The following is a 24281-nucleotide window of genomic DNA, read 5'->3' as shown; positions in this document are numbered from 1 at the left end:
ACATCCCTCATTATATTGTAAATTCTGGCCAACCAGTATCTGAAACTCTGCATCTGCAGACTTTTTTCTCCTAGAACTGCTGAAAGCCCTCCTGATCTCACACATGGCAGTTGGAAGTAATGAGGAATTATCACCTGGATGGGCTTCAACCAATGAGTCTTAGAATTTGGTGTAGTCAAACACCCTGATCTCTTAAAAATGCAATTCTGAACACCTGGGTTTGTCCCATTTCACGGGATCACTCAACAGTTTTAACTTCCAATCTCCTCCTCTAGCATCTCCATTCAGAGAACAACCTTTATGATGTTCTGCCTGCCCTTTCTTGTATTAACACTCTTTCTGACCTTTATTCTATGCACATCCAAATAAACTTTGCCCTGAAAACCAAACTTGGGTCTGATACAGATGGAACCCAAACTAAAATGTCACTGAAATGTTCAGATTCAGTTATGTGTTTGCTTTTAAAAAGTTAAGACTCTTTCCAGAAGATGCATCTCTCTCTGCAGGAAAGGCTCTCCCCCAATGGCCATTGGAGCAACCCTACTTTTTCTCCACACTAGTTTATTATTGCCCTTTGTTCAAAGAAAGAAATGATTCTAGTAACTATATCATTAAGAACAAAAAAAGAAGCTAGGGAATATAAACTAATATCCTCTTAAAATATGAACAGCATATGCTTAGTAATTTCTACCTAAAATATTGCAGAACATGGTAGTAGTATACATGCTATGAGCCCCAAATGAGAAACTTATTTTGATTTCACTGTTTTGAAAACATATGTGTCCTCTGAGTGAAAAGAAAATTGCTAACATCAGGCTGTAACTTATTTTCCTCATGAGGGAGAGGGAAGATTCTCTGAGATAAAAAAAAAAAAGGATTCTGGACTAACAAATTCTTCTGTAAACTTGTTAATAACAAAACTGCTAGCAAACACTGGTTAGTTCTGCTTGTCAAAATCCTTATCTATTGAATATTTTAGCAGGATGTATTAGAATATCTAAAACTATTCATGGTTCAAACAAAAGATAGGACTAGAATCTATGGGTTTATGGAGTACAACTTCCTGGAAAATGTCACATAAACTATATGACCATCTGAGTATAAAATAGAGGTATATCATGACCAAAGCACCACCTTTTATGTATGTGATGCAGTCACAACCTCCCATTAATGAATTCATTTGTTGTTTTGTTAGTCTGGACAAGAGTGTATCTTAAGGTGGAAAGAAGGACCCGAGGAGCTGCATTGCAGGCCTGGATATCTTACTGCTTTGCCTCTACTTCATAAGTATTATACCACTGAAATTACTAGTAAAGAATGATACTGAGTAAAGTCTCTGAGAATGCTTGTGAGTCTGGTTTCACAACCCAATCCTTTGCATTACCTTCCTGATGAATTGGTAACTTCCATTCACGTAGATCATGAGAAATATGCACACTTATATATGTGTGTATATATATATATATACTTACATATATATACATATATGTATATGTATGTATGTACATATAATCATACACCCTCCTAGCACATATCTTCACTTGCAGCAGAGTTATCATGCCCCTCTCATGTCCCTGGGAACTTCCATTGTACCAGGCATATTTCTGCACTTCTGTGTGCCTGGAGCCTTCATCTCCTCCTAGGTCTGCCAAAAGCTTAGCTGCCTCACATTAATGAATCTCAATATTTGGTATATAAACATCACAGCTACTTTTGCCTCTAATACACAGAGACCCTCTGGGGATGCATGTCTGAAAAAAGAAATGTGGGAAAAATGTGTTTCCCTTTTCTAAAATTATAAAAAAACTTCCCTAACATTGAGAAAAGGAGAGTAAGCTAATGGTGAACTGGTGGAAATGGTGGAGGAGGGTGAAAGGTCAAAAGGAGAGGTCAGAGTGGACTGCTGCTACTGGTAAAAAACACACTATGAGAACAGAGAATGCATTGGTGACACTCAGGTAACACTGAAATCAACATGTCCCTTCATCAACACTGAATCATAATGGGAAGTGAGGAAACACCTGAAAAAAAAAAACCTCATCCTCTACTTGAGAGAGTATTGTGCACTTTCGGCTATCAAGGTGTATTCTAACTGTTCTTGTCATTAACTGCAGATAAGTTCCCTTATGAGGACATGGTATCCATTGTGCTTAACAGCATCAGACACCACTGTTTCCTGCAATATCCAATAATCTTTGTAAGCACTCGGGAAATAATAACAACAATTTGTAAACTAAAGACAAACTGGGACCCTGGAATTAAGTAGAAATGACTATTTCTGAATCTTGATTTGGTTAGAAAAAAAAAATCTTAGATTCACTCTCAGTTGAAAAATAATACAACACCTCTCTATTCGTTTACAAAGAAAGTTAATAAAAGTAGAAAATTCAGAATGAGAATCAGTTGTCTTTTGGGACCAACCAGGCTAAGGCAGGTAGAAGAAAGAACTGTTGATTTTCAAAATAAGGTGTTTCTGTGTTATATATTTTTAAGCATATGCATGTTTTCCTTTTGCAAAAAAATAAAGACAATTATGCAAAAATTAAATCTCCATGAAGCATAATTTATAACTTATTTTAGACTTCAAATGTTTTGATATATTGTTTTTATATTCTGCATCTATTATCATGTAACTTAATTTCACTCCACTTATATCTCACTTTATTCAAGAGTAAAATGGTTTGGTTTGATAGTCACTACGTCATTATACTTTAAGATATAAATGAAGGGGTTTCGTTACTCAGCACTGGCCCATTACAAGGTATCGTTGTCATCGTCGTCGGCAGCCGTCCGTCTCGAGAGACGATGGTGTAGCTTCTTAAGAGTCCATCTGCACCGCCGAGAATGGCTGTGCAGTCCGACTCGGGAGTGACATCGTATCTGTCTCCTCCCGTGTTGAATCGACATCTTGCAATGACGCTGAAGCTACAGAGCCTGGGCAGGGTGATATGGAGGGTCTGCTGTTGCCCATGCAGCAGACCCCCCCTCTCTTCACAGCTGAAGGGTCCAAGGGAAAGATGGAGTCAATACAGCTTGGCTTCAGGTGCGCCGCAGGAGTTGCCGGTGTTGACTACAACGTCAAACCGCCTTAGGGACTCCGGCTCCGGATTTTCTGTCAGGGTTTACTCCCTTAGCCTTTCCCCTGAAGAGGTATGCCGCAAGGCAGCGGAGGTTTTTTGGAGTCAGAGTTTTCCTTCTCTGATGTACCCTGACTGGAAGATCGAACCAGCGACACTTAGCTCGCAGGCCGACGCTCAATCCACTGAGCTAAACCAGCCAGGGCCCCCATTACAAGGTATAATGGTGAAATAAAGTCATATTTGTCTCAATTATATTCACAGTTTTGAAATATACAATTAAATGCAAAATAAGAACGTCAATCTGAGTTTCTTAAGATATATGTGTAACATTATCATAAAAGTGAATTTTATAATATATGATACATGCATAATATTGGGTTGGCCAAAAAGTTCTTTTAAAAGACGCACTTTTCATTTCCACTAGTAACTTTATTGATTTGGATATTTTGAGTATGTTGGCTATCTTCCATATGATATAACATTGATCATTTTCAATTAATGTCTCAATTTGCTCGCTATCAATGTCAACTGGTCTACCCAAGCGTGGAACATCGTCCAGCGAGAAATCACCAGAATGAAACTCCACAAAACACTTTTGACAAGTTTAGTCAGTCACAGCACCTTCTCTATATACTGCACAAATCTTTCTTTGCATTTCAGTTGTGTTTTTACCTTTCTTGAAATAATAAAGCATAATATGCCAAAAATGTTGCATATTTTCTTCCATCTTCAATATTTAGAATAACTACACAAAAATTCACCAATTTTGATAGCTTTTCTTAATGCACTTGGATACAACAGCTATCACAATGCAATCTAACAAAATTGTTTTGAATGAAGTTCAAGACAACTAAGTTCCATGGAAAAAACAAAAGTAATTTTTGGACAACCCAATATTTAGGGAACATGTTTTCTGGATTGGTCAGGGAATAAAAGATAAGTGAATCACTCTATTACTGAGAAGCATAAGCAAAACCACTAAAAAGAAAAAGTAAAAATTACTGAGCAAAACTAACCAGGGCATGGATTATGTTTCTCTTGGGAAAATCTAGAAGCAATCAGTGTCACTGTGTGAACCATGGTTTTATTTATTTTTTTTAATTTTATTTTTTGGTTATTCAATTACAGTTGTCCCATTTTTCCCCCATTGCTCCCCCCTCCCAGCCCATCCCTTCTCCCAGTTATATCCCTCCCCGTTGTCCATGTCCATGAGTCATTCATACACATTCCTTGACTAGACCCTTCCCTTACTTATCCCCCTTCTCTCCCTCCCCCCTACTGACTACTATTCTAGTCTTTGCCTATTTAGTTCGTTTTTTTGTGTTGCTCTTTAGTTTCCTGTATTAGGTGATATCATATAGTATTTTGCTTTCTTTGCCTGGCTTATTTCACTAAGCATAATTCTCTCTAGTTCCATCCATGTTGTCGCAAATGGCAGGAGTTCCTTCTTTCTTTCTGCTGCATAGTATTCCATTGTGTAAATGTACCACCATTTTTTGATCCACTCATCTACAGATGGGCACTTAGGCTGTTTCCAGCACTTAGCTATTGTAAACAGGGCTGCTATGAACATAGGGGTGTATAGGTTTTCTTGAATTAGGGTTTCAGGATTTTTCGGGTATAATCCTAGCAGTGGAATCACTGGTTCAAATGGCAGTTCCATTTTTAGTTTTTTGAGGTAATTCCATACTGTTTTCCATAGTGGCTGCACCAGTCTGCATTCCCACCAACAGTGCAGTAGGGTTCCCATTTCTCCACATCCTCTCCAGCACAAGTTCTTTGTTGATTTGTTGATGATTGCCATTTTGACAGGTGTAAGGTGGTATCTCATTGTGGTTTTTACTTGCATCTCTCTGATGGCCAATGATGTTGAGCATTTTTTCATGTGCCTATGGACCTTCTGTATGTCCTCTTCGGAGAAGTGTTTGTTCAGGTCCTTTGCCCATTTTTTAATTGGGCTTTTTGTTTTCTTGATGTTGAGTCATATAAGCTCGTTATGTATTTTGGAGATCAGTCCCCTGTCTGTGATATCATTGGCAAATATGTTTTCCCATGTGGTTGGTTTCCTTTTCATCTTGCTGATGTTTTCTTTTGCTGAGCAGAAACTTTTTAGTTTGATGTAGTCCCATTTGTTTATTTTTTCCTTTATTTCTCTTGCCTTAGGAGAGGTATCCGTGAAGATATTGTTACATGTGATATCTGAAATTTTCCTGCCTATGTTTTCCTCTAGGACTTTTATGGTATCACGGCTTACATTTAAGTCTTTAATCCATCTTGAGTTTATTCTCGTGTGTGGTGTAAGTTGGTGGTCTACCTTCATTTTTTTGCACGTCCCTGTCCAGTTCTCCCAGCACCATTTGTTAAAGAGGCTCTTCTCATTCCATTTTATGTTCCTTCCTCCTTTGTCGAAGATTAGTTGACCATAGAGGCCTGGGTTTATTTCTGGGTTCTCTATTCTGTTCCACTGATCTATATGTCTGTTCTTAGGCCAGTACCAGACTGTTTTGATCACAGTGGCTTTGTTGTATTGTTTGATGTCTGGTATTGTGATTCCTCCTGCTGTGTTCTTCTGTTTCAAGATTGCTTTTGATATTCGGGGTCTTTTTTGGTTCCATATGAATTTTTGGAGGATTTGTTCTAGGTCAGTGAAATATGTCATTGGTATTTTAATAGGGATTGCATTGAATTTGTAAATTCCTTTGGGTAGTATGGCCATTTTGCTGATGTTGATTCTTCCCATCCAAGAACATGGTATTTGCTTCCATTTATTTGTATCTTCCTTAATTTCTTTCTTCAATGCTGCATAATTTTCAGTGTACAGGTCTTTTATCTCGTTGGTTAAGTTTATTCCTAGGTACTTTATTTTTCTTGTTGCTATAGTAAATGGTATTTTCTTTTTTGCCTCTGTCTCTGATATTTTATTGTTGGTGTACAGAAATGCCTTAGATTTCTGTATATTTATTTTGTACCCTGCTATTTTGCCAAATTCACTTATTATATCAAGTAGTCTTTTAGTGGAGTTTATAGGGTTTTCTAGGTATACTATCATGTCATCTGCAAATAGTGATAGTTTTACTTCTTCTTTCCTAATTTGGATGCCTTTTATTTCCAACACTATATTGAATAGAAGTGGGGAGAGTGGACAGCCTTGTCTAGTTCCTGATTTCAGGGGGAATGCTTTCAGTTTTTGTCCATTGAGTATGATGTTGGCTTCAGGCTTCTCATATATAGCCTTAATTATGTTAAGGTATGCTCCCTCTATTCCCATTTTGCTGAGTGTTTTCATCATAAATGGGTGTTGTACTTTATCAAATGCTTTTTCTGCATCTATTGATATGATCATGTGATTTTTGTCTTTCATTTTGTTTAGATGATGTATTATATTTATTGATTTGCGAATATTAAACCATCCTTGCATCCCTGGGATGAATCCCACTTGATCATGGTGTATGATCTTTTTGATGTATTGTCGGATCTTGTTTGCCAAAATTTTATTGAGGATTTTAGCAGCTATGTTCATCAGCGATATTGGCCTGTAGGTTTCTTTCTTTGCTGTGTCTTGACCTGGTTTTGGGATTAGGGTAATACTGGCTTCATAGAAAGAGTGGCGGATTTTTCCCTCTTCTTGGATTTTTTGGAATAGTTTGAGGAGGATAGGAGTTAGTTCTTCCCTAAATGTTTTGTAAAATTCGCCTGTGAAGCCATCCGGTCCAGGGCTTTTGTGTGCAGGGAGATTTTTGATTACTGTTTCAATTTCCTTCTTTGTTATTGGTCTGTTGAGACTTTCTACTTCTTCTTGATTCAGTTTTGGAAGGTTATATGTTTCTAGAAATCTGTCCATTTCTACTAGGTTGTCAAATTTCTTGCCATATAGTTGTTTGTAGTAATTTCTTATAATTGTTTGTATTTCTGAGGTATCAGTCGTGATTTCTCCTCTTTCATTTCTGATTTTGTTTATTTGGGTCTTCTCTCTTTTTTTCTTAATGAGCCTGGCTAGAGGTTTGTCAATTTTGTTTATTTTTTCAAAGAACCAGCTCCTAGTTTTGTTGATTTTTTGGATTGTTCGTTTAGTTTCTATGTCGTTTAATTCTGCTTTGATCTTGATGATTTCCTTTCTTGTTTTTGCCCTAGGCTTTGTTTGTTGTTGCTGTTCTAGTTCTTGTAGCTTTATGGTTAGGTTTTTTATTTGAGATTCTTCTAGTCTTTTCAGATATGCCTGTATTGCTATGAACTTGCCTCTTAGGACTGCTTTTGCTGTGTCCCATAGGTTTGGGGTTGTTGTGTGTTCATTGTCATTAGCTTCTAGAAATTTCTTGATTTCCTCTTTGATGTCATTGTTAACCCATTCGTTATTTAATAGCGTGTTATTCATTCTCCATGAGTTTGGGTGTCTTTGATTTTTTTCCCTGAGGTTGATTTTTAGTTTCAAGGCATTGTGGTCTGAAAAGATGCTTGATATAATTTCAATTTTCTTGAATTTGTTGAGGCTTGTTTTGTGTCCTATTATGTGGTCTATCTTTGAAAATGTCCCATGTGCCTTTGAAAAGAATGTATATTTTGCTTCTTTGGGGTGAAAAGTTCTATATATATCAGTTAAGTCCATGTGGTTTAGTGTGTTGTTCAATGCCTGTATATCTTTGGTGTTTCTTTGCTTGGATGACCTGTCTATTGTTGATAATGGAGTGTTGAAGTCCCCTACTATGAGTGTGTTGTTGTTAATATCCTTCTTGTGGTCTTCTAGTATTTGCTTTATGTATTTGAGTGCTCCTATGTTGGGTGCATATATGTTTATCAGTGTTATATCTTCTTGATGAATCGTTCCTTTAAGTATTATGAAATGTCCTTCTTTGTCTCTTTTTATTGCCCTTGCTTTGAAATCCGTTTTGTCTTATATGAGGACTGCTACCCCAGCTTTTTTTTCAGGTCCATTTGCTTGGAATATTTTTTTATATCCCTTTACTTTCAGTCTATGTAAATCTTTTGTTTTGAGGTGTGTTTCTTGTAGACAGCAAATATGTGGGTTCTGTTTTCTTATCCATTCCGTTACCCTATGTCTTTTAATTGGAGCATTTAATCCATTTACATTAAGGTTATTATTGACATGTATTTATTCATTTCCCTTTTGTATCTCTGTTCCTCTACTCTTTTTTTGTTTTTCCTCTTCCTTTTTTTAAGAATATTCGCTTTAGCATCTCTTGCAATGCTGGTTTTGTGGAGGTGTATTCTTTTAGTCTTCCTTTGTCTGAGAAACTCCTTATTTCACCTTCTATTTTGAATGAGAGCCTTGCTGGGTAGAGTATTCTTGGTTGTAGGCCTTTGTTTTTCATTGCTTGAAATATTTTTGACCATTCCCTTCTGGCTTGTAATGTTTCTGTTGAGAAATCGGCCGATAGCCTTATTGGAGCTCCCTTGTATGTTATTTGCTGTTTTTCTCTTGCTGCTTTTAGGATTCTCTCTTTATCTTGGAATGTTGCCATTTTAACTATGATGTGCCTTGGAGTGGGTTTTGGGGGTTCCTCTTTATTGGAACTCTCAGTCCTTCTTGGACTTACATAACTTTTTCTCTCATCAGGTTCAGAAAATTTTCTGTCACTATTTCTCCTATCAGTTTTTCAATCCCATGCTCCTTTTCTTCTCCCTCTCTTATTCCTATGATCCTGATATTATTATTTTTAATGCTATCCTGTAATTCCCTTACATCTTGTTCATATTTTTCAATCTTTTTTCATTTTGCTGTATCGTTTGAGAATTATTACCTACATTATCCTCTAACTCACTAATCCAATTCTCTGCTTCATTTAGTCTGCTTTTGACTGATTCTACTGTGGTTTTCAGTTCAGAGATTGCATTCTTCATTTCTTCCTCGTTCTTGTTGATAGTTTCTATGTCTTTTTTTATGCTGGTGTAGTTCTCTGCAAGTTCCCTGTAATTTTCTTGGAGCTGCTGGTAACTTCCTTGGAGGTTGTCATAGTTGTTTTTGAGGTTTTCGAGCATATTGAGCTTCTTCACCACCATAGTTTTGAATTCCATGTCTGACATTTGGGCTATGTCTATTCCATCTACCTCTCTTTCTGGGGATTCCTCTTTTCTTTTCATTGAGAGATTGTTTCTCCGTCTTACCATGTTGGATTCTTCTTGTTTGTTTTTGTTGTTTGGATTTGTCTGCTTTGCCTTCCCACCTTTGTGGTATGAGATTTTTTATGGTAGATCTGGGGGGTTCAGTGGTGCAGTCTCTTTGATCTCCTGAGCCTGATGTTCTTGGGATACCTTTTATATCATTTGTTTATGCTGTCTGGTTATATTTCAGATTTTTTTTGTTAGGATCTTCCTTCTGGCTTGTTGATTGAGAGTCACTCTACCCACTTTATCTCGAATTCTTTTGTGGAGATGCTGTTAAAAACATAAACACACAGCCCCAGCAGGAGACCCGCACCCTCAAAAATATCCCCCACCCTCTATCCTGCTATCGTCAGCCACCGAGCCAGTATTAACATAAATGTAGAGAGATTAGAGCTTTTACACTATAGGAAGAATAGATAAGAGTTGTTTTAGTGAAGGAAAAATATGATTTTTGAGAGAGGGGATAATAGGTTAATAATAGTTGAGACTGTGCAAGACAGTAGGTAATATTTACGTTGTATGTTAATAACTATAGAAGAAAAAAAAGGGGGAAGAGTGCGGAATATAGTAGGAAAGTGGAATTATATAGTATTGGATTTATATAGTAGTTATATTCTATTTATTTAGAGTGAAAGGGAGTCTAAACTAGGCCCACAAACAAATAAACAACAATTGAAGAAGAGGGATAAGAAGGAAAGATTATATAAAACATATTAGAGATATAGTTTGTTTTTTCCTCCTTCCTTCCCCTCCTCCCTCCTCCCCTCCTCTTTCAGGAAGAAAAGAAAAAGGGAAGAAGAAAAAGAATGTTTTTACTCAGTTCAGCCTTCTTGTGTCGTCTTCTTTTTCTGCGTCCACAGCTGGTCTAATGTGATGGGTCAGAGATTCCTATTCCTTGCAGCAGCGGTGTGCACGAGGTGGCCGGCGGGGTGCAATGCAATGCAGCCAAGAGCCCACCTCAGGTCTGCCATGCCGCGCTCCAGGAAAGCAGGCCGCGCCAAGCTCCAGGAAAGCCCTCCAGGTGTTTTTTGGCTCAAGCACTGGTGCGCGCCCAAGGTGGCCGGGGAACTAAGCTCAGGCCTGCCGTGCCGAGCTCTGAGAAAGCCGGCTGCGCAGTGCTCCAGGAAAGCCGGCGAGGTGTTTTGTTTGTTTGTTTGTTTTTCGCTTGAGTGCCGGTGTGCACCCAAGCGGCTGGGGAGCTAGCCTCAGGCCTGCAGCACCCTGTTCCGGGAGTTGGTCTTTCGCCTCTTAGGGCGGGGCCCCGGACACTTGTGCTCAGTAGAAGTGAGTGTCTGTGAGTCGCTGCTGCCCGCTGTTCCCACGCCACAGCCGCCCACCATTCCCGTACCTCCTGAGCGGGCACACGCAGAGCCTGGGCAAGTGCTCTGTGCTCCAGATTCCGGCCTGGTACTTCGGCCTGGCGCCCACTGGGCTGGCCAGGGGCGACTGTGCACAGTCTTCTGCGTGTCCAGTGGGCCCTCCCTGCGCCCGTTGGGTCACTGATTTTATGTCTGTTGGAGTGTGTCCAAAGGGCACCTGGACACGCAGCCCTGCGCACCTGGGCCAGTGAATGAGGGCACTTCCCTATGCGCACCCCCATGACCCAAGGGGAGGGTTGGGGAGTGGGGAAGCACACTTCTGCACCTGCACTCCTTAAGAATGTCCTATCACCCCCCAAACATTCCCCCCCTCTCTGCAGTTCACAAGAGAAAAATACAGAGGAAAAATTACGTTTTCAATTGTACAGTAGCACGCTGTCCCCCGTCTTCCAGCGTCAATGCCACCTGGTCGAGTCCTTTCTCTGCAAGCAGGCAGAGATCCGCTCTCCTCCCAACTCACCCCTGGGGAAGCCTGTGGTCACCAAAAAGCCTTTGTGTCCTTCCAGCTGCAGCTCGGGCAGCCACCCCAGTCAGGAGTCCCGTTTCCTCCTTTTTTCTTCCGCTATCCTCACCAAACAGGTCACTCCCAGATGGTTTTCTCTAATCCAGCAATGCCAAGGCTCGACTCCTGCCAGTGTCCAGCCGCTCACTGAGATGATCTGTCTGCAATTAGTCCAAACCACAGATGGGTTTCAGGAGCCCGAGAGCACAGCCTCCCCTCACTCCTCCGCCATCTTCTTCTCTCTGAACCATGGTTTTAAAGCAAGAAGTTCAAAAGAAGTTTAATAAAATCAGAAATTGTTAAAAATAGATTTTTATTTAAAGTAGAGAAATTCAGTCATTACTAATGTGAATGGTTTAAAATTTATTTATATAAGGTGTGTAACAATAAGATAAAATGCACTGAGGTGTTTCACTGCCTCCTAGTGGTACAGAAATGAGCACGATTTGCTCAAATGTAAGAACTGTTTTACAGTGTTGAACTTTTCCTGAGAAAATAGTTAAATAAGTTGCTTCTTACAAATACAATGGTTTTGATTTCAGAAGTTTCCCCAGTCTCTTTACAAGATAATGAAATAGAGGTTGTGTGTGTGTGTGTGTGTGTGTGTGTGTGTGTGTGTGAATCACCAGCTTACAAATTAGCAGAAGTTAAAATCTCTATGACACAGGAATACTTCCATCCTTTCATCCATTGAGCCTATTGGGGTAATCTGAGTAGAGATAAATTATTGTTTCCTTCGCTTTATTCTCTCAAATTTTACACCCTGAGACCTTACATGTTGGGTAATTCTATGAAATGTGAATTGCTTGCTCAGACCTTAGCTGGAATTCAGAAAAAGCATAGGGGAGCAGTCAAAGTATGAGACACTTAAATTATGGAAAAAAGCAGCACCATCATCCCAGAATCTGAGTGTCTGGCTGAGCACAAAGATGGTAGGAAGTTCCCAAAGCCCCAGCTGAGAACAGTCAAACAGAGAAAATAAATGTTTTTCCTTGCAGCCCAGGTGACACAAGATTTGTTTATTTACTTTGACCTGTGCAACTCTGGGCACCTTGCATTTTAAATAAAGTGAGTACATGCAATCAGACTCAGCCACTTATTCTCATGCTGCAAAGGCATAATAAGGGAATAATCATATAACTTATTTCTCTCTCTCTCTCTCTTTATTATATTTTTTCACATTTAGTTTTGGAGTATAAATCACTACCAACCTGCACTTATTTTAGAAGAGGCCAAAACTTAAATGTCTTAAGCCACAGATCCTTCTTAAGTAATTAGAGATTCCATCTCGAGATATCTGAATTTGATGAAACTTTGTGTGTATGTCCTATAGTTCGTATAGTCAGTCAGCATAGGTTTTGAATGTAGCCATAGCAAGACCTTCCTCCTTAAAAGGATGGACTTATTTTTATTTTCATACTTCTAATGTGGTCCCACATACTATTCCAGAGACATAGAAAAAGCTAATTAGTTTAAACCAATTGATAGAGATGAGTTAAAATTATTAAGATTCAAAGAATTTTATTGAATAAAGCAATGAAAAGCATGAAATTCTGTATATTGAATGAGGTCAGATGTTAGAATTATGACCACCTTTTTATCTCTAATTACCTAAAGTACAAAATATGAACCTATTAAGTGTATTTAAATGGTACATCAAATGGTAAAAATATTGAATACCTCTATTTTATTTGTAATTTGAACTATTTAATTTTCACAGAAACATAGGTGTCTAGAGCTTAGTGTTTAATAATGACTTATTTTTATTTATTAAGTTACCCAAAACTTTAATTTTATGCTATTCATATAATTTCTTTAAAAACATATGAGTTTTACAGTAAGTATTTTAGAGTAAAAGTAGTATCCAGATAATTTGTTAAGAATTTCATTCAGTGTCAGATTAAAAGTGTTCAGTTTAACTGTGAAATATTTTCCAATATCCCCCAAAGGTAAATGGGTGATACTTGGCTTGAGAAAAGTGATTCATCTCTACTCTGTAACTGAAGTACACTGGAATTCTGACAATCTCAGAGATCCCAGCTCTCTAATAAAATATTTGCATCATTAGAAAAGAGTTAATACTTGGATCTGCCCCCAATTCACTCTGGAACAGAACAGAGTCACAGAGCAGGGAGACACAACTTCAGAAGGAAATGAAGAAAGGACTCATATTAAAATTAAAGTTTGAATAAGACTGTCTAAATTAAATAGAACTTGGAAATACAGAACTATGGTTATTGTAAAGTGAGAAATGGATAACAGACCTGCCTCATATCAAAACCTATTTAAGGCAGAAAAAATTAAACAAACATTCTCTCTTCTCACCCTTCTGGATAAAATAAAACATATGAAAAAGTAATTAAAAAACCCATAAAGTTTAATAACTTCCAGATTCAAAACCCATGCAATTATCACCCATGTCAAGAAATAGAAAATTTCCCAAGATCACCAAGATCTTTCCTTATTTAAACTTTCAGTTATCATCTTTTTTCTCCTTCCAGATATTACCACCATCTTTACCTCTTTTGTTATCTTGAAATTTAGTGTAAACTATAGTTTAATTTCTCCTAGTTTTAAAATTTACATAACAAGTGCAATGCAATACAAACTATTTTGTGTCTAGCTTATTTTCTTCAAGTTCTCTTGTAAGAGTCATTCAAGGGCTCCTCTTCATCTTATTGAGGACAACTAGGCTGGATGTAAAATACTGTGGCTGGTGAATAAGACACACTGATTGATGAAAATCAGTTGGGACTCAATCTGCATACTGGAATGGGGTCAAGTTTACTGAAACAAAATGGATAGTGGTGACTATAGGAAGGAAATTTTGATGCATGGAACTTCTACAAGGATGAACTTTAGGAAATTGTTGACTCCTTTCAATAATTTTTGGTTTGTTTTTGTTTTGTTTCCTATTTTTTTCTTAAGATAGGCCTTTGTGAGTGAGTCTACCATGAAGTCCAACAAACAGCAGCTTAAAAGAATGAACACTTATTATATCACACACTTTCTGAGGGTTAGGAATCCTTGGACAACTTAACAGGATGAATGTGACTCAAGTTCTCTCATGAGGCTGCTATCAAGATTCAGCTGGTGCTATGTTATCTGAACGCTTTGACTTGAGTTGGAAAGTTGACTTGCAAGAGAGGGTCATTATAGAGCTGCTATAAATAGACTTTAGTTCCTTGCCGGTTGTTCATAAGATACTTCAGTTCCTTGCCACATGGTCCTTTCAGTAGGGCTGCTCGTGATATGATAGCTGGCTTTCCCATATCAAGTAATTTGAAAGAGGAAGAAGCCACACTGTCTTTTATGAACTAGACTTTGAAGTGGCACAACATCATTTCCACTGTATTTCACTGACCACACAGGTCAACCCTGAGACAACGTGGAAGGAAATTAAACAAAGGTATGTGAACTTGAAAATGGGGGTCATTGGTGAACATCTCGCATTTGGCAATGACACATACTTGAGGGATTTTCACTTTTATAATAGACACAGACTGATAATATAAAACACAACTTTTTTAGTACTTTGAAATTTATAAGTACATTTATAACTGTTATTGTGTAACCTAAAAAAAGGATAAGGCAACATAGGGAGCACATTGGTGCCTATATAAACTCATTTTACACACTTTGATAAGGGTTGGAAAACTATGGGTTGGGGATCAAATTTGTCCCATATTTACATATATTTTTCTAAGTAAAATTCCCTTGTAACACTGCTAAGCCATTAATTTACATATTTTCTATGTCTTCTTTTGCACTACAATGGCATAGTTGAGTAGTTTCAGCAAAAACTGGTTGACAAAGTTAAAAACAATTACTATTCAATTCTTTAGAAAATGCTTTGCAATCCATACACTGGGATGTGAAGAGAAAAGATTCAAATCTCCAAATTATGAAAATATAAAACATGAGTTAAATGCTCCAGATATTCCCAGGTTTATTTAATTTAAAGGAATTATAAGGCTTCAATCAGCATACTCATATAATGTTTTTAATAAGGGTAAATAGTCTGATACAACAAGAAAAAGATAATTCAAATAGATTGGGGACCAAGAAACATCCAGGAACAAACTTCCCAAAGTTCTTCTTATTTACACAAAGATATAATTTTTTTGGATAAAATTGCTGGTATTTGTTTGGATATTTATTTGATGAAACTGGAATTCAGGAGAGCTGAGGCGGAAGTTTCCTGCAGCGGCTGGTCCTAAAATGGAGACAGGATGTCTGATCAATTATCTCCACTGTAAGTTGTCAATTAACAAATTAGCTCTAGGTTTCACTCGAGACTTTTGAACTTTAAAAAAACTTACCATGAATAATTAGTTAGTTAGTTCAATGCCATCACCATGACTAAGAAGCAAAAGCTGACACTCAAGCATTTCTGGAAACAGGCAAAAACCTATCTCAATCCAACTGTAAAATAATTCTGTCTTTATCAGGCAAAGTTAAATATCACTAATGTAGTAAATAAGAATTAATATATTCAGCTAACTATAAAGCCACAATGAGATACTTTTGAGGTACGTCACACCTTTCAGAATGATTATCATCAATAAATCAACAAACAATTGTGTTGGTGAGGATGCGGAGGAAAGGGAACCCTCGTGCACTATTGGTGGGATTGCAGATTGGTGCAGCCACTATGGAAAGCAGTATGGAGGTTTCTCAAAAAGTTAAAAATGAAACTGCCTTATGACCCAGAAATTCCACTTCTGAATATGTATCTGAAGAAACCCAAAACACTAATTTAAAACAATATACACACTCCTTTGTTCACTGCAGCATTATTTACAATCACCAAGATATGGAAGCAATCTGCGTGCCCATCAATAGACTAGTGGATAAAAAAGTTGTGGTATACATATACAATGGAGTATTAGTCAACCATAAAAAAAGAATAAAGTCTTATCATCTGTGACAACATGAATGATCCTAGAGGGTATTATGTTAATTGAAAAGTTCAGTCAGAGAAAGACAAATACCATAAGATTTCACTTATATGTGGAATTTAAAGAACAAAATAAACAAGAAACAAAATGGAAACAAACTTACAGATACAGAGGACAGACTGATGGTTGTCAGAGGGGAGGGTGTTTGGGGGGACTGCATGAAAAAGTTGAGGTGATTAAGAAGTACAGATTGGAAGTCACAAAATAGTCACAAGGATGTAAAATACAGCATAGGGAATACAGTCAATAGTATTGTAAAACTATATACTGTGCCAGGTGGGTACCATAATTACGAGGAACACTTATAAAGTACATAACTGTCTAACCATTATGCTGTACACCTGAAACTAATACAAAATAATATTGAACCATAATAATATTGAATAATAAACTGTAATAGAAAAATAATGTTTTTTTAAATGAAGAAAAAATATATTGGGGTCACTAATACAATATTCCTTGTCCTGGCACACATGAATTAAATTCCTACTTATCAGAAATCAAAGGCAGCATTTAAATTCAATGAACTATAAAGTAGCAGTAAAAACATTTTTAGGAGTTTATTAGTATAGTAGGCAGAGTTCTAAGTTGACAAAAAAAAAGAATTGTTCATATTTTACATGTAACTTTTAGGGAAAGTTTCTTGGGATTGATTAGAGATTAAGATCTTCAATGAAGATGTGATTCTTTTACTGACTGATAAGCATAAGGCAAAAAAAAAAAAGAGTAAAGGAGGAGGTATTGTAAATTTATGTGATCAGGGCTGGGAGTCCCTTTACCCTTGTAAACTTAGAAAGTAATCAAACAAGAACCACACTTGATCAAAGACAATATCGTTCTACAGAACTGAGGAAAATCAAGAGAAGATACACAAATGTGTTCTCCTCTGAAGCTGGAGGATATACATGAGGGAGCTGTCAGAGGGACTTTCAGCTTTACATCAAAGCATAGATATACAGAAAGAACTAACATCCAGAAAAGTGAGATGAAGATAGGAATTTCCAGTTTAGTATCCCAAAGTTCTGAAATGATGTTGATATATATTATTTGATGTAAATTATTTTCCTTAAATTTCTGCCGAGAAAAATTTTCAGAATGTATACATGAAAATATATTACACTCGATATTAATCTTATGCATTATATTGAAATGTTCATGAAATTATTTATCTTGCTGCTTTATAATTTTAGACGTACACGCAGAAAGCTCATCAATTTTAAAACATATTTTCAAATATGAGTGGGGACCCAAAAATAAAACCTGGAATTATCTTCTGGAGGGGCACCCCTTGTAGTACAGGCTTCCCCTGCTAGGTTAGTGTTCTAGGAACCCATCTGTATCAATGTACCAGCTGGCCTTGTTGTAAGAGGCTTCATTCAGAAAAATTTTTTTAAAGACTCTTTCAACGCATTTTCCCATTTTATGATGGGTGATTTATGAATACACCTGCCCACACCACATTGTGTTCAGTAGTTTTTGACCAAAACCAGTATGACCCCCATGCCCCGCCCTCCCTATTCACCAGATCTCGTCCTATGCATGACTTTTTTTTTCAAGATAAAAAAAGCCCTCAAAAAGAAATGTTTTGCCGATGTGCTAGAGGTGAAACAAAAAAATGGCAGAAGCACCAGAGAGCATCAAAATCAACAAGTTCGAAAACTGTTTGGAGCAGTGGGGAAAACGTCTGGATAGGTGTCCAGCATCTAATGGAGAGTACGTTGAAAGTGACTGAAGTTTAAACATGTAAGAACAAATACCCAACTTTTTTAATAAATAAATTCTGGATTTTTGGGGTCTCCCCCCAAATGTATAAGACACAATATAAAACATTAAAAAAATCCCAGAAGTAGATAATTAGTAATAATGTAAGAAGTAAACTTACCATTCTTAGTAATACGGGACCTTCACTGCCCACCCTTTCTGCCCTAAGCAACACCTAAATAAGTTGTTGTTTACAGATATAAGGATTTTTTCTTTCACAGGGTTCATCCAAAAGGTTGTTCTGTGTGCCATACATTATGCACTTCTTTATGTCTACATGGTCAGAGAATGAAAATCTGTAACGAAAAATAAAATGTTAACACATAAGAAAAAAAGAAAATGTTTAGGGATGGTGTTTTTTTATTAAAAGATGGAACTTTTAAAAGCATTTGAATGAGCTATTTTAACACACTGTCATTTTTTTTTTTATTCAATAGCCACAGTTTTCACAGTTTCAAGTACAATATCATAAAAACTCAATTGCTGTTTCAATAACCAATATCACTGAGGCCAGGGATATTTTTGTTGTTGCCATTGTTATTAATGGTTCTAATAAATAATCATCTTTACTTCTATTTTGTTTAGAAACGTACTTGCTAATTTAACCTAGCAAAACAAATCAGAGCATAAAATAACTCATTGTATGATGCTTCAAATAGCATGCTTATGAATGGGAATGAGATTCTAAAATTACAAGTATGCGGAAAATAAACTCCGAATATATGAAACATAAGAAAACACTGAGGATATTGGGTCCCACCAGAATAAAGGAAAGAGTGGCTGTTTTGTTTTCTCTGGACAGCTTCTGTGTGTGAGGGCAAATTTTTATGTCTATGTTATTACTAATTATCTGCTCATACAAGTGGTGGTACCAAGAGATAAAAAGAAAAAGTCAAAACCTCCTTTATGGTAACAAGTACAGTAACTTGATGTCAACTGAGCATATACTTTGTTGTTCTAGATCAGCGGCCCACAGCCTTTTTGGCACTAGAGACCATATTCGTGAAAGACAGTTTTTCCATGGACTGGGTCAGGGCCAGGGAAGGGAGGTTTCGGGATGATTCAAGTGCGTTACATTCAAGCTCACCTCCTGCCATGCCACCTGGTTCCTAACAGGCCTGGACCGGTACTGGTCCACAGCCTGGAGGTTGGGGACTTCTGTTCTAGATAATGCTGAAATTGTCATTCTCTTGTATATATTCTCTTTTCTGTGTTCTCATGCTCTAGACAGTGTTTCTGGAATTTACATTCTCTGGTGAGATCTAAGGATAAACTCATAAAGGACAGAAAAACTTGACTGCCAGAAACTTACAGATCTTTGGAGAAAGCAGAACCATCCTCCCACAACCAGACACGATGTTTTTCACTGTAAGACAGTCCAATCCAGTAAAAAGTTTTACCGAACTTTAAAAAATGCTGCTTGGAAACAGAGACAAACATATTAATCTAATTTGAATCTACTCTGGGAATATGTACTTTTTAAGAAAGTCAGTGTCCAGAATCATATTCAGACTCTAAATCACTCAAACTGAAATCATGTTTAATGTTTAGTTTAGAAGGTAGTCTTATGTCTCATAAGACTCATTCACACCTATAAGACCCATTCAATTATGGAGAAAAATATTACAATCTTATTTCCTGAATGAATGAAAAACATTATAAATGGGTTAGATTTTCATGGAACATTTCTTTCACAGGACATCAACAATCAAATCTGATTCTAAGTAAACAGTACCATGAGAAATAATTTCTCAGATATAACCTATTTGACCTATACTCAGCACAGGTTCCTCATTCATCTTATATCCCAGAATGATGACAATAGCTATATAATTACAGAAAATATATATTCAATTAAAATATTACAAACTTGCTTAGTTGGTTCTTTGAACAAAAACAAAGACCTGTTGCTTTTTATTTGGTTTATCTCTAAAATACCTCCTGTACTTTATCTAGCATCTATCTTGATTTTTATTCCTATATTACAATGATTGTTTCAAGGTATAAAAAATTATTAAGACATTATTAATTCTCTAACCACCCAGTTACTATCCGATAAAGACTTCAATCAACATAGTCAGCTTACTTAGTATGTTATTCTAGGCCAAAGAAAATATAAGAAACCCGAAGTAAATACTTGCCAGTTCACCTCTGTTTTGCAACTGAAGTAGACTGGAATTCTGAGAAGCACAGAAATCCCTACTTTCAGCCCAAGTTTTACTTGTATTGGAAATGAAGTAACAGTTGCATTGGAATCCAATCCATTTTTCTTGGCATGAATAGCAGCCACAGCCTAAAAGAAAAAAAGGAAACTTGACGAATGACATTGTAGATTCATTTTAAGTGCTATTTACTCATATAAAAATCATTTGTTATTTTTTTCTACAAATATTCTTTGAGAATCTACTTTATTTGCCAAACTTCTGATGATAGTTGTATGAATGAATCATGGACATTATATTCTAGAGAAAGTGTCAGAATTATATGATTTTTAATCTTTTATTAATTATACTTAATGCTAATGTGGGTAAGTATACATAAGAAATTCAGTATGTTAAAACATCCTGCAGCAGAATGTAGGAAGTGAACAAAAGTTGAGTTCTATTCTGTAAATAGGAGTAAATTAGATGAAAGAGATATTTAAGGGAAGAAGACATTTTAACATATTTCCTGGGTCAGAAAGGAATATGGTACTTTAAGAGAAGTATGATATGTATCTTAGGTATTTTATTTTCAAAATTAAAATAAATAGAACAATTAGCTTGGAAACCAGTCCTACAGTTAACCGGTGATAGTGCCTTGAACACTTTATCCTCAGAGACAGGGGTAATGATACTTATACTCAAATCTTCATCAAGCTAATGCTGCTGAAGTTGCAGAGTAGAATGATGGTTATGGGGGTTGGGAGGTGATGGAAATGCAGAGAAGTTGGGTACCAACTTCCAGCTAAAAGATAAATGTTCTGAGGATCTACTGCATAACATTATGATTATATTGATAATTAACAATCTGTATTATACACTTACGTTGCTAAAGAGTAGATATTAAATGTTCTCAGGACAAAAAAAAATGTAATTATGTGACATGATGTAGGTATTAGTGCTACAGAAGTCATCATATTGCAATATATACGTGTATGAAATCAACACATTGTACACCTTAAACTTGCACCATGTTTTACACCGAAAATATCTTAATAAAGCTCGAAAATTCCCCAAGAAGAAAAAATAAAATAAAGTCCTATAAGATCCCTGAAGATGATGAGACAACTTAGAACTTGGAAAAATACATTTTAAAAATTGGACTAAGAGCTGGCTTAAGACAGAGAAGTAGGGTCAGATTTGCAGAAATCTTTGCATTATATTCTGAGTCTGCAAGAAATAGAAGCAAAGGCGAAAAGACATAAATGTGTAAGTTTACAAGTTATGAGCAAACACTGGCATGTAGGATTAGCTTTAATATACACTATAGTTTATTATTGATTTGTTGCTTAAACATGAGCTCTCATATAGGAAAAACATATCACTTCAAGTTAATATTTTCCTCATTACTTAAATAGATAAATGAGGCACAGTGTGATTTAACCACTCTTACATTACAGAACAAAGAAATGAGACTACCTTACAATTAGTAGGTAAATTTGTATTTTACTAAGTGTTAATTAAATATCTCTTTAGTCTAATTTACTCCTACTTACACAGCAGGACTCAACTTTTGTTCACTTCCTACACTACTACAGGATGCTTCTAACATACTGTATTTCTTATGTATACTTACCCAAGTGATCATTAAATAAAACTAATAAATGATTGAAAATTATATAATTGTGATGCTTCCTCTAGAATATAATGTCCATTATTCATTCATAGGACTATCCTCAGAAGTTTGGAAAATAAAGAATATTCTCAAAGGATATTTGTAGAAATCACACTGTTGTGGGAGTGAAACAAGAAACGATTTCATGCTCTACCAAAACTAGTATTTTCCAAAGTATGAGACCTACCTTTCAGGTGTTCAGTGGTGGGTTCTGGAAAAGATGTTGTCTGAATACTTTGTTTAGTAAATCCTATAAGAAATGATTAGACATTTACTTATTAAGGGGACTAAATGATAACTGGAAGAAAAAAAACACAATAAAGATTTTTAAAAGAAATTTACTTAATTAAATAAAATGTATTAAATACAATATTACACATCAATAAAATAAAACTTTTATTATTAAATTATTTATCACAGCTTTGATGTTTGTATAACTTTCCTAGGAAAACTTACCTTTTCTCAACAAGATTCCCAAAGTAGCCATCAACAGAAGGCACGTTACTCCTATGATCCCAGAAATCAACCTCCATGGAGTGGTCTGAAAAGCTTTAGGGAAAGAGAGGTAGGGAAATCACTTAAAGAACAAATACAGGAGCTAAAGTTCTTATAAGCAGAAACCAGGGAGAGAGAATCCAAAAATTTCTCTGGTTTGACAACTCAGCCATCCTGGCACTGAAAAATGAAGACATCCCATTCAGAACTCCACCCAGTACTAAAAATGTTGTGTGGTGGGCCTTATTCTTTAGGAAGATTATCCATATCATATTTTCCCTTCCAACTCTGTCCCAGAAAGTGTGTTTAGCATTTATATCTAACTTGGCAAAGAAGCCAGGAGACTGGAGTAAGAAGAGATGAACAGGCACCAAAGTCTGTTTAATGTTTATTAACAGGCATTAATTTTTTAAACAAAAATCACAAGATAGAGTATGATCCTTATTAGGTAGGTGAGCAAATTTAGAATTCATTAATAGTGTTATATTCTCAAGGCATCAAAGCTAGTAAATACCCAAGACAGAAAGCAAATAAAGGTTTGTCTAGGACCAGTGTTTATTTAACATCTGTTATCATTGTCACAATAATGCTCCTTTGGAGTGTGTCCTTCTGAGACTGCTCTGAGAAACATCAGGTGCTTATAGATTTGTAGAGGACTTTCAGGAAAGTATCTGGACCTTGTGTGATGAGAGGGCCCCCAAACAATGTGTGGGCCATACCTGGGAAGCTGGGTTCATTTCACAGGACATTGAATTATGATACACAAGCAACCTTTTTTTTTACAAGAATATTACATTTCCTAATACCCCATGTTACTTACTTACAGCTTTTTCTGCTAAATCAATTCATCATTAGGAGATTCCGCATCAACGTTAGCACACTCCCAAAGATTGCTGGCATTAACAACAAACAGTCCAATGTGTGAAACCGAAAATCTAGGTGCCTTTTGGATGTCACACAAAAATGCTAAATTTTTAAATTACACTTGTAAGCATTGTGTCATTAATATTTGGCCTTCTCTATTTACCCTATGCTAGAATTAAGTTGCTCATAATTTAACCTGATAAATTCAGTTTTCATTCAGAATTTAGAGTTTTCTGTCATAGTCATTCTTTAAACCTGTTGGAAAAGCTTCACAAAATCATTTCCAAGTTACAGAATGAAGAATCAGAGAAATAAAATTAAGTGTAAAATGCTGATACACAAGAAGCCTAAAACTTTCCATATTTTTCTTAAAGCATGTCCTGAAATTAGCTATATCTACGAGAAACCTTTTCTGCTTACATATATATAAATTTATGACTCAGGCCGACATACCTGCCATGAGAATGTTGTTCCGGTGTTGATACAGTTAAGTCACTGTGTTTGTTTGTTTAAGAAGAATGATGTTAGGTCATGGAAGTGAGCTGGAGGCTAAGAATCTGAAAGTTGTGTATGAAGAAGTTCAAAAGGAAAGGGAAAAGAAAATTTGTGTATTTAAGTCATAATTCTTGATGTACAGGAAACCACAATACAGGAAGTTCTCACTACACTTGTGCAATACAATTCTTTGACTATCAAAAAAAAAAAGGTGAGAGGAAGTTTTTAATGTTTGAACAGCAATCGTCTTTTAAAATATTTGGAAACAGGAAAAAAGATGGGCACACCAAAGGTAAATTTACTTAGTATAATCAAGTTCCACAAGAATTTTCCTCTTTTAATAATTAGAAACATTTATAATTCACCTATGTTGTTGACAGATTAAAGTGTTTGGCATATTTTAGCACATTTACTTCTGAAAATGGCTTAATGATAAAGATACAACACACACACACACACACACACACACACACACATTTTCTGATGAGAAAACTAAGGCAGAGATAAATACTTGACTGAAGTCACTAAGTTTGAGGCCCAGGATGTCTTTCTTCAAAGCACACATGCAATGTATTTCAAACCAAAGCTATCCCTCTGTGTCTATGTTTTATGATTTTGGTTTCTTTTCTTTAGCACAGAGTAGCTGATGTATCCATCTCTTGTTGTGTGTTTCTGATCCCTGAATCACTAACCCAGTTACGGAAGGTGAAGGTCAAAATAGTAGAATGAGAGTGATTTCCCATTACAGGTCCATGTGCACCCACACACTTGTGCTGTAAACTGCTTCAGTTGGTCTAGGCCCACCCTT

General features: G+C 36.3%; 1 protein-coding gene across 1 annotated transcript; it reads right to left on the bottom strand.

The window, feature by feature from the left end:
* Positions 1 to 15062: 15062 nt before the first annotated feature.
* KLRD1 (killer cell lectin like receptor D1) lies at positions 15063 to 23551 on the bottom strand. Its single transcript, XM_090275427.1, has 7 exons — positions 23432 to 23551; positions 22076 to 22168; positions 21807 to 21869; positions 19945 to 20096; positions 19116 to 19219; positions 17925 to 18099; positions 15063 to 15297 (listed from the first exon to the last, which is right to left on the bottom strand). Exons 1-6 carry the CDS (start codon positions 23436 to 23438, stop codon positions 17979 to 17981), a joined length of 540 nt encoding a protein of 179 aa, XP_090131553.1. The 5' UTR covers positions 23439 to 23551; the 3' UTR covers positions 15063 to 15297; positions 17925 to 17978.
* Between the last annotated feature and the right edge of the window lie 730 nt (positions 23552 to 24281).

Source organism: Furipterus horrens, unplaced genomic scaffold (assembly GCF_987537825.1).
Source record: "Furipterus horrens unplaced genomic scaffold, mFurHor1.1.pri manual_scaffold_4, whole genome shotgun sequence".
NCBI lineage: Eukaryota > Metazoa > Chordata > Mammalia > Chiroptera > Furipteridae > Furipterus > Furipterus horrens.
This window is presented reverse-complemented; position numbering and strand designations above follow the sequence as displayed.

What these genes read in the sequence shown, in the direction of transcription:
- KLRD1 (XM_090275427.1), bottom strand. An exon ending in GGGAATCTTGTTGAGAAAAG is followed by an intron (nt 21,870 to 22,075) that starts GTAAGTTTTCCT and finishes CATTTCTTATAG; the next exon opens with GATTTACTAAACAAAGTATT. An exon ending in TCTGCTTTCTCCAAAGATCT is followed by an intron (nt 18,100 to 19,115) that starts GTAAGTTTCTGG and finishes TTTTCGTTACAG; the next exon opens with ATTTTCATTCTCTGACCATG.